General features: G+C 37.0%; 3 protein-coding genes across 6 annotated transcripts; 1 reads left to right on the top strand and 2 right to left on the bottom strand.

The window, feature by feature from the left end:
* Positions 1–1,078: 1,078 nt before the first annotated feature.
* Positions 1,079–3,811, bottom strand: LOC136785676 (membrane-associated progesterone receptor component 1-like). 4 transcript variants are annotated; one of them, XM_066746865.1, is made up of 4 exons: positions 3,657–3,811; positions 2,040–2,390; positions 1,788–1,937; positions 1,079–1,682 (listed from the first exon to the last, which is right to left on the bottom strand). In XM_066746865.1, exons 2-4 carry the CDS (start codon positions 2,374–2,376, stop codon positions 1,567–1,569), a joined length of 603 nt encoding a protein of 200 aa, XP_066602962.1. In that variant the 5' UTR covers positions 2,377–2,390; positions 3,657–3,811; the 3' UTR covers positions 1,079–1,566. The 4 variants fall into 4 exon arrangements, with proteins under 4 accessions (XP_066602962.1, XP_066602963.1, XP_066602961.1 ...); XM_066746866.1 differs by lacking the exon at positions 3,657–3,811 and adding an exon at positions 3,303–3,414; XM_066746864.1 differs by lacking the exon at positions 3,657–3,811 and adding an exon at positions 2,893–3,174.
* A 914-nt stretch (positions 3,812–4,725) lies between these two features.
* On the bottom strand, positions 4,726–10,147 carry Oseg6 (intraflagellar transport protein Oseg6). The gene is made up of 10 exons (XM_066746854.1): positions 9,946–10,147; positions 9,432–9,811; positions 8,990–9,313; positions 6,419–8,909; positions 6,175–6,324; positions 5,985–6,081; positions 5,680–5,886; positions 5,308–5,594; positions 5,159–5,235; positions 4,726–5,082 (listed from the first exon to the last, which is right to left on the bottom strand). The coding sequence occupies exons 1-10, from the start codon at positions 9,958–9,960 to the stop codon at positions 4,968–4,970; spliced, it is 4,143 nt and encodes a 1,380-aa protein (XP_066602951.1). The 5' UTR covers positions 9,961–10,147; the 3' UTR covers positions 4,726–4,967.
* A 658-nt stretch (positions 10,148–10,805) lies between these two features.
* Positions 10,806–13,657, top strand: Rpn5 (regulatory particle non-ATPase 5). The gene is made up of 8 exons (XM_066747619.1): positions 10,806–11,006; positions 11,506–11,684; positions 11,761–11,997; positions 12,080–12,184; positions 12,264–12,445; positions 12,521–12,745; positions 12,820–12,976; positions 13,035–13,657. The coding sequence occupies exons 2-8, from the start codon at positions 11,526–11,528 to the stop codon at positions 13,323–13,325; spliced, it is 1,356 nt and encodes a 451-aa protein (XP_066603716.1). The 5' UTR covers positions 10,806–11,006; positions 11,506–11,525; the 3' UTR covers positions 13,326–13,657.
* The last annotated feature ends 65 nt before the right edge of the window (positions 13,658–13,722 follow it).

Raw genomic sequence — 13,722 nt, 5'->3', positions numbered from 1 at the left:
ATTGGATTCTTCTTCCTATAGGTACTAAGTATCAGGTACTACTAACGTTGTGACGGAAATATGGAATGTACACGCTGACAAGAGTGCAAGATCAGCGGGATGCGGGTAGGGAGACTTGCTTTTCTAGGATGATGGTATGTAGATGAAGCGACTTAATGAACGTAAACGGAAGCGTGAACAGAGTTGTAAAATCATTGGAAGCATTCAGCAGAGAAACAACAGTTGTACAACTGCTAAGGATTGATTCCTTTTAAAACCTTTCGACCATTGGATAAAAATATGAAGTCTAAAAGTAACAACCAATAATATACATTACTTCCTCAAAAATTTTCTTCGCTGAGTGCCACCATTGTACTTTGTGCCACACATTTTTGTATATAATACATTTTGAAATTTTGAATAACTACGGTTGCTTTCCACCTTGCCCAAATTGACACAATGGTTACGCTCAAAATCCTTAGCACTAATATAGCGCTATATCATGATTAATCAATTAAATCAATTTGACCGATCATGACCTGCTTTTTGCATAGCACTACCTTAGCGCTAATTCTGAATGCGGCCAGTATGACTCATATGAGTACATCCAGTTAACACACTCAGCGGTCTCAGCCTCTAAGTAAAATATACGCTTACGATTGGCCAGTTACAACTGATCAACCAATCATATAAGTGTATTTTACTTAGCAGCTGGGACTGGGACGACTGAGTTCCGCTCGAAGCATCTAACTTCTTGCTTAGTTAGCACTTAGCATTATATCCGAGCAAGTGTAAACGCATGGGGGGGGGGGTACCGTTCCTAAACGCATCAATAAAGTGCCGAACATCATTATGCGTGTCACTTCATACAAACTATGTTCTATGACTTCTATGAGAAACTATCGAAACCTGCAATTTTTCCAGAATTCTAGACAGTCGATAATACAATCCGTTACTGCAGTTAATGCACACTATGCACACCTTCGATATTTTAATCAGATCCAGTTCTGGCAAAAAAGCAATTCTTTATCGATAAACATCGGTCATGGAATGACATTTCTTAAGCTTTTTAATGTTAAAATGCACCTGTACTGACATCTCACAATACAGTTATCTTTATTTTACAACTTAATATAAACTAAAACATACATTAACCATAAAAATTGCGTCATTTATTAAAATGCGGTTGTCACATCTGGAGTTATATATTTATTCTCTCCGTTCAAATAGCCTTTTTTCAAGGCTGTACGGATATGTAGAAAAATTTTCTGTACATATATAAAAACATTCTGAGACTCCAGCGTGCCCTTATACAGTCTTTTTCGAGCTGGAGGATTCCAAAATTTCTATGTGCATATTCCATCACCAACTTCTTAAACACACCTTAAACTCCCTTCATCTTCCAAGAATCTTTTCTGTCGGATAAATTCTTGATGGCCACAAGATTATCCATAAACTTATTAAACTCCCAAATGATTAATCAACCTTCTCCATCTATCCTAGCTACATGCTTGTCAAAATTTCATGCTTCTTTTGTGCTTGTTGTTTTTGCATTCCATCCTTCCTTCCTTCCCCCAGATACATTGGTCAATCGTTCTTTGACTTGGCTTCCGTATCTTGCTGACTTCCCTCCTCCTCCTCATCCGAATAATTAGTAGCAGTGTCACCTGGCTTCAATAACTTACCCACATAATCATACCTTTCTGCAAGAATAAAAAGTATTTCTTGCTCAAAAACTGCATTTTGAGATGATGTTCAAAACCAAATTGCAGTCAGATTTTACTTCATTAGAAAGAAATTTTCTTTACCTTTGAACTGCTCCTCCCATTCTTTCATCGAATTCATCTCTGTGATTGTAAGATCACTCAGGTCATCATAGCTTTCCATTGCTGCTTCAACGTCGAATGTTGCCAGTCCTCTACTGGCATCTTTTCCCGCGAAAGCTGAGTATGGTCCATCTAAATGAAATGTATCAATTTTATAGTTGCTAATAGCTTTCAAATCACAAGTATCTATATTCCAACTATAGCAGCTATAAGAGAGAAGATACTATTACTCACTTGGGCCATAAAACTGAGCACCCTTCGTCACGTCGTACACACTACCATTGATGCCGATCAATATGCGACCATCGGATCCGATACCATTATATTTCTTCAGCTCTTCATATGTAAAATCTCGCCGTAACTTAGGCATTTTTTTTGTCTCCTCCACTGGCTGTTCCACAGCCGTCTTGGTCTTCAGTATCTTGTAGACGAGCAGAGCGATTACTCCGACCAAAACTAAATTAAGCGGGCTTCTAATTATTTCCGAGACAAAACTTGATAAAAATTGCTGTGGATATTCATGACCGGTCGAAGTACCAGAGGCCGGTGGCGATTCACTCCTTTCAGCCATTTTGACCAATGACTCTGGAAGAGGAAGATATACGCTTTAGCAGTTCAACTAGTTCAACTCGCTCTCTGAGAATCGAAAATCACTGAACCGTCGAATGTGCTTTTTCCTTTTAAAAAGACATCTGTGTTTACGTTTCTTAATAATCTTTTCTCCTTTAACTATGAAAGGAATAACTATGTTCGACGGTGAATTATTAGATGTTAAAGAGAAAGAGAGACAGAGAGAGCGCGCTCTGATCGCACGCAGTAACAGAATACGATACAGAACAGACTCGGACTGCACTGCTCGGGCGCATACTACTGTAGTAGTACTATATGCTGCATTACGAGAAATGTATGAGCATTACTGACTGAGGTCTGAGCAAGCAGTGGGCACTTGGGCAGTCCGATGTCCAAGAGGTCCGAGACGTCCGAGTTCATTTCGTATCGTATACTTTACAACTGTCGCGATTTGCGCTAACTAACACACTGCCCAACATAATTGAAAGTCGATATAAAAATTTCTAAAATATCCTACCAATAAGTCAAAGTTATCTGTAAGCGTAATTATAACAGTACTGAAAGTAGAATAGTTGGTTTGGTTAAGACAAACGTCGACGATCAACCGGATCGTCCACTGTTCACGACTGATTCACGACGACTATTTATTAACTGCTGCTATTAATTTACTAATTTTTTTGGCCCCTCGCAGCCCGCACTCGTCTCACCGAGACACGACGACATAACACGTACACACCCGAACTTCTGCTGCTCGCTCTACTCTCGAGTCTCGAGTAGTGTCGACTAAATTGAAGACAAACGCGCGCGACAAATTCAGAAAAATTCTGAAATTTCTCAATAACAGACTTAAGCCGAGCTATACGTACTATACGTATATTATATATTTCTTACTTTTATAAATGATACAAATAGTAAATATAGACTCACTCTAGTAACAATATAATTCAAAAACTAACAAATCGTTACTGCAACAAACCCGACTCCGCCTAAATCTAAATCATTTTGTAATACTACGAATGATCCAATATGTTTGCCTACGCACGCGCGTTTTGCTCTTCGATAATCGCACTTCTTTACTCCCCCCGTCCCGATAACACATAAATGTTAATCATCATTTACCTATGTCACAGTAGAATATTTTCTATTAAATAATGAATGCAACAGCCAAGTAACAGCTAAATATCATATAACTATAGGTTTCTTGTAACATTATTAAAAAAAAATAACGACGACTACCCGCAAAAATGTAATTTTCCTTAAACTTTTGTTAATTTCGCTTACCTTATTTATAGACTAACAATTCTACACACTGTTCTTAATCCCGTTTTTTAATTTCTTCCGTTTATCTTCTTTCACCATTAATGCGATTTTTTCTACAAAATTCCTATCGTCGTCTAAAACCTCGATCGTGTTAAATTGCGATATCGAAAAAAGAGAAAAAGGAAGGGGGAGAGGAGAGAACGCGTTTAATGTATCGTTGTGTAATCTCATAATTTTTCCAAGTCATTCTGTTGCGTATACCATCATGATTATTCATTGCAGCGCGCTTTACGGTACATATTTATATGCTTCGTCTGGTTCCATCAACGAGAGTATCGCGAACGATTATGTTCACTAAAATGGGAAATGTTTAAAAATCATTTTCACGATTTGGACAAACCTCTCGTCAATTTAATAGCACGGTAATAATATGCATTATGGTGCCCATACAATAGAATTTTCCTTTTACTTAACCGGAAAATATTTCTAATTAGCAAAAAAATAAGAGGGATTTGTCTTATTCCACGTTTCAATAGTCACTAATGATCCCGCAAAGTAAAAACCAATTTTTCCACGATTTTTCTGATACTTTAACCTATCAATCATAAATTTTCCCTTTTTCAGACAAAACCATCTGAAAACTATATAATGAATGGTTACACAATTCTTTGAAAGTGATGCCTCATGCATTATCAACGCAAAATTAATAGTTTAAAAAGCGTTAAAAATGAGGAAATTTATAAATCAAATTATTTTTATAGGGCATTTTTGGATTTTCTATTAGTATTTTTTTACACATTTCGGATGTAGAAGGATGTGGAATTTAAAATGGATTTCGTCGTATTGAAAATATGACGAAATACATCAGCATTAATAATAGGATATATACAAAGAAAGACTATTTTAACATTTTTATTTTAAAAAATTCTAATTTCGGGCGTTTTAAACCATTGATTTTACATTGAAAATGCATAAGACGCAATTCGTAGAGAATATTATAATCGTCAATTAATCTTCTAGCAGTTTGTTTAAAAGAAAAAACTAAGATTCCTATGTTAAAATCAAAATATTAAAAGAAACACAAAAAATGTTGTTTTTTACTTTTCGACACCACTTTGGCCCTATTTTATTGTGAAATATATTCACCCTTCCATTTCTATTTTTTTACTTTTTAGAAACATTTTATGACTAAGCAATAAATAATATAATCTTATGAATATCCTAATATCATACACAGTATACTATCACTGGACGGAATCTGTATAAGCGTCTAAGTTAACACATTATTGCAACTATGACTGCTTTATTCGCTATAGAATAAATTTCTTCACTTCATTTCTTCTCTTCTTGCTGATACAAATAAGGACGTAAGCTGATGTTCGCTGGAATGGTTTTTGGTTCCACTCGTTCCGAGCACATTGGACATGGCTCTTCGGATTCCACGATTCTAACGAAATTAAATAAAACGATGGAAACCTTTACTTATATTTCATTTGGTTATTTCAACCGTTACGCATACCAACCTGAGAAACTCGCTTCTTATAGCGGGAAAATCACATTTCGGGCATACCGTGAAGTCACTATCGATCACATGTCGGCCCTGCAGAGTAAAAATACATTGTTAAAAGATGAAAGCTAATTTAACTTTGGTAAGAAAATTTTTTCGACTGACCGTCGCTATGCAAAAGGGTATGGTGTTTTTACACTTATCGCAAGTCATTCGAGTCTCAGGAAGTTTATTATTGCAATAGGGACACGGAGTTTGCGGCTCGTCCTCCATCTCGGAATTTCTAGATTTCGGTGCTTTTCTGACTATCGCCTCAATCTTTTTGCTGTACTTTGCGTCAATCTGCGTCCTATATTCTGGTCTCATCAGCATAGCGGCATAATCGAACGCTGCTGTTTTCAGGCCAGCCCTGTGACACTCGATGACGGTTGAGGTTAAGATTGGAACAATATCTAGGAAAGATGTGTGTGTAAGATGTTATTCATATATTACTCCCAAGTGGTGTATCGATACGCTGCTGCGCAAAGGTTTACTAACGGGATGGAAATTTAGAAATATTATTGGCTACTCTGATTAACATTCTTGCACCACGCAAATGATCGCTTCTCTTTACGTGGAGTCGCACCAAAATGTAAGAGTGTAAAAGTCTTAGATTATCCTGCATTTCCAGCGGTATACTGATCTTATTACGCTTCAGTTCCTGATACATGCTGAACAGTACATCATGGGCGTTTCTATAATTTCCTGTGAAAGAAAAAGATACATAGATGATAATGGAGGAAGAAAGAACAAACTACTTGCATTATGTGTACATACTACATATTATAATGTATAGTATTTACCATTGATTTGCTCCTCATTTGCAATTATTATCGCCGTCTTGGCAGCCTCCTTATACTGCTTTCTTGCCATGTAGAGCCGAAATAAGTACTTTGGATCCTAAGTTTGATTTAGTCGATTGAAAATCTTTTACGCTTCGTCGTTACCTAATTTAGTCAAGGAGACGCGCAACAAACGTAATTAATAATATACCTTTGGTACACCATCGGCACCCAATAGGAAGTCGATCAGTTGATTGGCTATCTTGTCGTCCTTGGAGGAAGCAACCGTGTCTATGGCCAATCCGATTGCCGTGTCATCGTCCGCCAACAACTGTGCTGCTCTCATCAAATGCTTCAAGGCCTGCAAGCAGTGAATAAAAATAGAGGAGAAGAAATTGACGATTTTTTAATGGAGTAGACTTGGACGGCATAAGAATAATAATAGACGTTCGTACCTTCTGATATTCGCTGGCATGAAAGTAATATTTTCCAGCCAGAAGACTATTCTTCTGTGATTCAAAATGCATAGCTAAACTTCTGAAGTCCTCCCTTCGCGCCCAGTTCTTGTCGTTATTTTCGCCATCATCATCATTGTGCCCATCCTCAAGGGTCTCTACGAGAATCTCCCCATAGAGTTCCATTTTTCCGTGCTGATTCGCCAGCTGATACGCTTCGTCATGACAATTGGATAAGATTAAAAATTTGATTGCCGAATTGTAATCGTTCATTTTTTGAAAATATCTCGCTACCATCTTAGCACCCTCTATACTCTTCGTTTGTTGGACGATCTCTACGCTTCTGGCGGGATTGTTTAAATGTTCGAGGTTTATTCTGATTATATTATCGTAATCCTTGGCGATCTCATATACCCTACCAGCTTCCTCATATTTGCCCTCTGCCTCTTTCGCTTTTGCGTACTGCACGTTAATCTTCGGCGACGATATTTGCGGCAATAGTTGACCTACCTTTTGCCAATTTTTCAATTTTATGTAGGCAGATGCGGCCTTGTCGAAATATTCCGCCTTTTCGTAAAGCAGGGCAGCCTCGCTATACTGCTTCATCGCTTCCAGTATCTCGGCGCATTCCTTGCGCAATACTCTTGGACTGTCATTCTCCATAGCAATGGCAACGCCTCTTCTGCTATCCCCGCACCTTATAGACGTTCTCGCTACTCCAGCGAGGCACTGATTGCGATGAAGTGCATTAGCCCCGACACCAACACCGGCAGCTCCACGCAAATCCACCAGAGCACGCTCGTAATTCGACAAGGCCTTCGGATAATTGCCGGTGAACTCCAACTGCTGCGCGTATTCTCTGGCGATAAAAGGTATCTCGTCGGGTTTTAATTTTTGTGCCAAATGCAACGCTTGCTCCCACTGCATCAAATCCCGTCGTAAGTAGAGCGCCTCCACCGGCTCGGTCGATTGCAAAAAGAACTCTTCCGCCCGGTTGTAATTACCCAGCAAGATGCAGGCGTGACCGCATAGTAACGCCAGCTCATCCGTGTTCTCCATTAGTTTCAGGCTGCGTACCATAGCGACATCCTCTATACGCCGATAAATACGTATCGCAAAGTCTACGTTCAAATTGGCAATGGCACTTTCGCCCAATTTCACCCAATGCTCTCTACTGTTGAGCTTCTCGCAGGTACTAAGCGCCATCTGATATCTTCTACACTGAATCTGATTATCGAGAATTTCCGCTATTTTCTTACTTTCCACAATGTTCCCGACGTCCTCGTGCGACGCCAAGGTCATCTGGACCAGTCTATTATCCGAAGTGCAAAGAGTTACCTCACCGGAATACATAAGCACGGGAACGGTCTCTAACGGTAGTTTCGTAGTGCTCAACAGAATCACCTTGGCACCCTCCACGAAATACTTTACGTATATATAAGCCCTGATGACGCTTTTGTTGAAGATGGCAAATACGTTTCGTTCCAAGATATTTTGATCCCAGATAATCCCGTCAGTCGAGTCGGGACAATCGACCGGTACTTGAACTACGCTCTCGTCTATGGGATCGTAGATAAATGTGTCCGCTTTGTTATCCGTGAAGCACAATTGGGTCCCGTTCGCGTCCAAATAGATATTCTTTATCCCGTTGTTGTGTGTAAACTCGGTCGATTGGTTGAACTGCTCTAGATGAAAATAGACAATACGACCCATATCGTCACCATACACAAGAAAATCCGACGAAAGGGTGTGACATGTTATTCTAGAGTTGGTCATGCTTGAATCGGGAAATAGCTTGTTGTCTTTGCCGCAACTCGTTAGCATTTCGTCGCCTTTGATCATATGCAATTGTAATTTTCCATCGAACAGCGCGGACATGTATGTTTCGTTCAGCCTCATACTGTCGACCGTAGCCAAATAATCACGCTCGTAATGCATCTGATTTTCGTAATGTTTCGTGCTTAGATCCCAGATAAGGGCTCTGTTATTTAAGCTGACCGCCAAGTGCGACTGCCCCACGGCCAATACGGACGGCTCGATTATAGTGTGAATCACTTGCGGCTCCGGTTTCTCTTTGTCGAGCGTGCAAATATGAACGGTAGCTTCCATTAGGCTGGTTAAAAGGGCTATCCTGTTTCCGCATGCGCTTGTTAATTTCGGAATCTCCACTAAATAGACAAATACATTTCCCGCATGTGTTACGGCTGCCAGCATTGTACCGTCCGTCGACCATTCCACCTTACTTATGCCAGTCTCGCCCGGCAAATGGATTACCTTCTCTGTCTCTTCCAAATTTTGTAAACTATGTATCTTCAAAGTATTATCTCCGCAAGTAACTACCTTTCCAGTTATATGACACAAGGCAACGTCGGTCAAACAATCTCTGTGATTCTTTATTTGAAATAATTCGTGACCAACTTCCTTGATGTGAGTTGAAATTGCTATAAAATAGCCAGCTTCGAATCCTACTAATATATAACCATCTCCATACCTGGTAGAGAACAGACATATTACAAAAATTAACTTTAATACGAGATATGAGCTAATAAGCTCCTCAAAGAGCAACCTTACCATTTGTACGTAACGATAGGACCGTATCGCTTCTGGAATGCCAGTTCGATGGGATTTTCCGGATCCAAAATATTATATAAAAATAGTGTTGTCTTACTAACAATTAATGAGACGGTATTTTCAGCCCCTATTCTGTGATCCATTTTCATTTCACTGAATTGCAAATCTGACGGATCACCCTGAAGCATGATTTGACGCCGAGTGTCACCATCGCTCGTACTAATACTGAGAACTTTATCTTCACTAGCTAAAGCCAACAGTCCTTCGATTGACCAAGCACCACAGATTATTTTTTTCTTATGCTTTCCCAATATGGGTATACGCCTGATTGCAAAGAGAATATTATGTTTTAAAATTTTACAGACACAAACTCTTTATACAAATATAGAAACAAAAAGTTTGCTTATAAGAATGATGGCACCCTGCATATTATTGTAATAACCTGGCATTCAAATGATCATATAGGGCAAGATTTCCAGCCTTGGTACCAACAGCCAGTAAACAGCTCCTTTTAGCCCACATCATGCAAGTCAACCCATCTTTGACACCTGCATCTATTTGTGATTTTTTCCCTGTAGTAGCATCCCATACAATTATCATAGATGATCCTTGAGATATGATTGCAAGCAAGTCCCCGTCCGAGTCCCATCCAAAACCAGTGCACAACCCAGATATCTGCATGCGCTCCTGAAGCATCCCTTGACGATCATAAATAGCAACTGTTGAATCGCATCCTGTGGTAGCCAAATGTGTACTATTGCCAGGCCTCCACGATATATAGACACTGCCTGACCCATGAGGCTGATCCAATCGATGAAGTACCTGTAGAAACCGTTAAATTGTCAGAAACGAACGAGCTGAGGAAACGGTAGAGAGTTTCTTACTATAGTTTTATCTTCTTTCTCTTTTCACATTAGTAATTTCTTTTTTAAACTTTTTTAAACAATATAACCTACCTTCTCGTATGACATTTCCCAGTTTTTAAACAAGTGTCATTAATTGCGAGTTCTGTAATAGCGACCACACAACGACAGCAAGAATCATTAAAAACTAATTAAAATAGCCAGTACAAATATGTACATACACAATGTGAGACAAGTAAGTTTTAAATTGTCAAACAATTTTTTGACACATTTCTGAGATCGTCTAACAGACCCTGCCGCCTGCCGGCCGTATTTATGTGTAGTATGTACTATTTGTATTTCTCACTGTCACTGTCATTTATTACTAACATTACCTTCAAAAGACCCCAAGTACTATAGTATATGTGACGTAAACTATAGGTTTCGAGGATTACTTTTTAGTTTATATTTCTAAATCTAAGCTAGCATTCGAAGTGCTAAGCTGCGAAGGTGCATTCCAACATTTCCAACAGTGGTTAACATGGGGTGTGTCGGGGGGTTTTCTAATTAACCTAAAAAATATCGACACAATTGGGCATAAATGATATACATACATACTACATACTACATATGTCATGTCACACAAACTGTACATTTGTGTCCAATGCTGTGTTAAGCTAACCAATCCTCCCTCACCCTTCTGAACGTTTGCCAAATTTAAACCAATCATGACACGTCCTTTACTCAGCGCTTTTCTATGTGCTGTGGATTGCTACGAACTCCAAATTGCCTGAACTCACCAATATTTAAAAAATTAAAATAAATTGTCTGTAAATTTACCCTAGAAAATTAAATTTTGCTAAATAACTGTAATTAATTCTTTTAAAAGCAAAGGTTATGCACATTATTTTCTCCGTTTTTTGATATGACAGAGTTAAATAAACAACACATGTATGTTACGTTCAGTCAAAATTTCAAACTCAGAATTGGACTCGTTTTCGTTTAGGTTCTGTATAAAACGATAGATTTTTTAACACAGCCGCAGTTTGTATTAACCTAAATCTGGAAATACAAAACAGCAAATCATTCAAGCTTTTTAGATGTTCTTTGTGTGTTAATTTCATCACAATTTATTGCTTAATTTTCTTTTTCCTAATTGTCAGTGCTATTAATTGGTAATTAATTAAGGATTTATATCATATTTAATAATATACAGGATATTTCACAAATCGATGCCGACCCGTAAACTCTGGATTGAAAAGCCGATTCCAGGTAGAAAACCTTTAAAATTCGCTATCTTTAACCTATATTTAACAAGTTATTACCAGTTTAATTTTTTTAAATATAGGCTAAAATAAACAAATTATAAGGGTTTTCTACTTAGAATGCGTACTTCTATTCAGGATTTTCGGGTCGGCGTTAACTTATCAAATACTTTGTATTAATTTTTAACAATTATTTTAATATGCGTTTTTATACTAATTTTTACATTGAAGATTGTAATAAAATAAGTTTTGTTATTGTTACAATATATCCTAAATTGACTAATAACTAACATTAATATTAGTATGATTTAGCATTTAATAAAACCTTGATAAATATCGACAAAGTATCTTTCAGGCTTCTTACTTTACTGGTATAAATATGTGAAATATATAATGCTTCTAAATTAAGTGTTTTAGAACCACCAACTTATGGATACCATAACAGATTCTGGTAAAATTGTGAAGATGGAGGTGGACTATGAGAGTTCTTGTGATACAAAAATTCCAGAATGCAAAAAGTTAGCTAAGGAAGGAAAGCTTCACGATGCTCTGGATCAACTATTGCAACTGGAAAAGCTTACAAGGACTGTTAGTATAAATTAATACTATTTCATAGCAATATAATGTATTTTACTTCATTTGTATTCTTAATAAACATATTTAGGCCACAGATATGGCTTCCACATCTAGGGTTCTCGTAGCTATAGTAGAAATTTGCTTAGAAGCTAAAAATTGGACAGCATTAAACGAACATATAGTTTTATTATCAAAGAGAAGGTCTCAGCTGAAATATGCAGTTACCAAAATGGTTCAAGAATGCTGTACCTATGTTGATAAAACACCAGATAAAGAAACCATGGTAAAATTAATTGAGACCCTTCGCTCTGTTACTGAAGGAAAGGTAATAATAATTGATCTTTTCCCATTAAATTTCTAATATATTTTCTATTATCCAATAATTCCATCTTATGCTTTATTTTAAGATCTATGTGGAAGTCGAAAGGGCAAGACTGACCCATCGGCTGGCTAAATTAAAAGAAGAGGAAGGGGATGTAACTGGTGCTGCTACAGTAATGCTTGAATTACAGGTACTGCACACAATAAATGTTTTTATTTATGTATTCTTCTTATAAATAAGAATTATCTACATTCTGTATAAAATTTTAGGTGGAGACGTATGGTAGCATGTCAAGACGAGAAAAGGCTTCACTTATTTTGGAACAAATGCGTTTGTGCTTAGCAAAACAAGATTTTGTTCGTACTCAAATAATTGCAAAAAAAATTAATGTAAAATTCTTTAGTGATGAAAATGATGAAGAAACACAGGCATTAAAATTAAAATACTATGAGTATGTGAATAAGGAAACTATTTAAATTATTGAAAAATTAAATTATTCATTAATACTGTTTATTTTCTTTAATAGTTTAATGATGGAATTGGCTAGACACGAGGGTTGGCATTTGGAACTTTGCCGACATAACAGAGCAGTTCTGGAAACACCAGCAGTGAAAGACGATGTTAAGAAAAGACACACCGCATTATCCCGCGCAGTTCTGTATTTGGTCTTGGCCCCTCATGAGCCCGAGCAAGCCGACTTAACACACAGACTATTAGCGGACAAACTTTTAGATGAAATACCTACTTATAAGTAATTATTCCTGACTAATTTATTCATAAAAAGACTTTTGTTATGCATAATATGAAAATGTATTTTATATTTAGGGAGCTATTGCGTCTATTTGTTAATCCAGAATTAATTAAATGGTCTGGTTTATGTGAAATTTACGAAACTGAATTGAGATCGACAGAAGTTTTCACAGCATCCACCGAAGAGGGACGTAAAAGATGGACAGAACTCAGAAACCGAGTGGTGGAACATGTAAGTTTAAAAAGTAAATAAGTTTTAAAAGTGTTATAATAATATCGTTTATTTTTAGAATATCAGAATAATGGCCAAATATTACACCAAAATTACATTAATACGAATGTCAGAATTATTGGATCTCCCTGTAGAAGAAACGGAAACATGTCTTTGTAATTTAGTAGAAACTGGGGTTATAAATGCACGCACCGATCGACCCGCTGGGGTTGTTCGCTTTACTGGAGCCCAAGAACCCGCGGCACTTTTGGATGCATGGGCTAGCTCTTTATCGAAATTGATGGGTCTTGTTAACCATACGACTCACCTTATTCACCAAGAAGAGATGCTAGCCGTGGCTCAATCTTGAAATTTTTACAAAGGCTACAAATTTCTTTAAATACTGATTAATTCGAAACAGGAATTTTATCAATTTCAGTTATCAGTATATTTTAACTAAGGTTTTAAAATATACTTAAAATAGAGGAAGTTTTACTCTACAATAAACTTTTGTATTAAATTCTTGAATATTGTAGGATAAGTATAAAAATAAAATCGTGTTTCTAAAAAAAGAAAAAAAATCAGTTCAAATTTTTTTCTAAAACAACGTCATAAAGCATTTTTGTGAACTGAACAAGTTATTTTCTTTAACCAAAGTATGTTAATAAATAAGAATCAAATTAAATCGTGTAATAAAAATATATAATTACATAATTGGCCTAAAAACTAATAGAATTTGAAATAAAAGATAAGATAATAAATATTAC

Source organism: Prorops nasuta, unplaced genomic scaffold (assembly GCF_024137725.1).
Source record: "Prorops nasuta isolate Cenicafe-Biocafe unplaced genomic scaffold, Cenicafe_Pnas_1.2 PNAS00003, whole genome shotgun sequence".
Classification (NCBI taxonomy): Eukaryota; Metazoa; Arthropoda; class Insecta; order Hymenoptera; family Bethylidae; genus Prorops; species Prorops nasuta.
The sequence above is the reverse complement of the archived record's forward strand: the minus strand, read 5'-3'. Positions and strand labels throughout refer to the sequence as shown.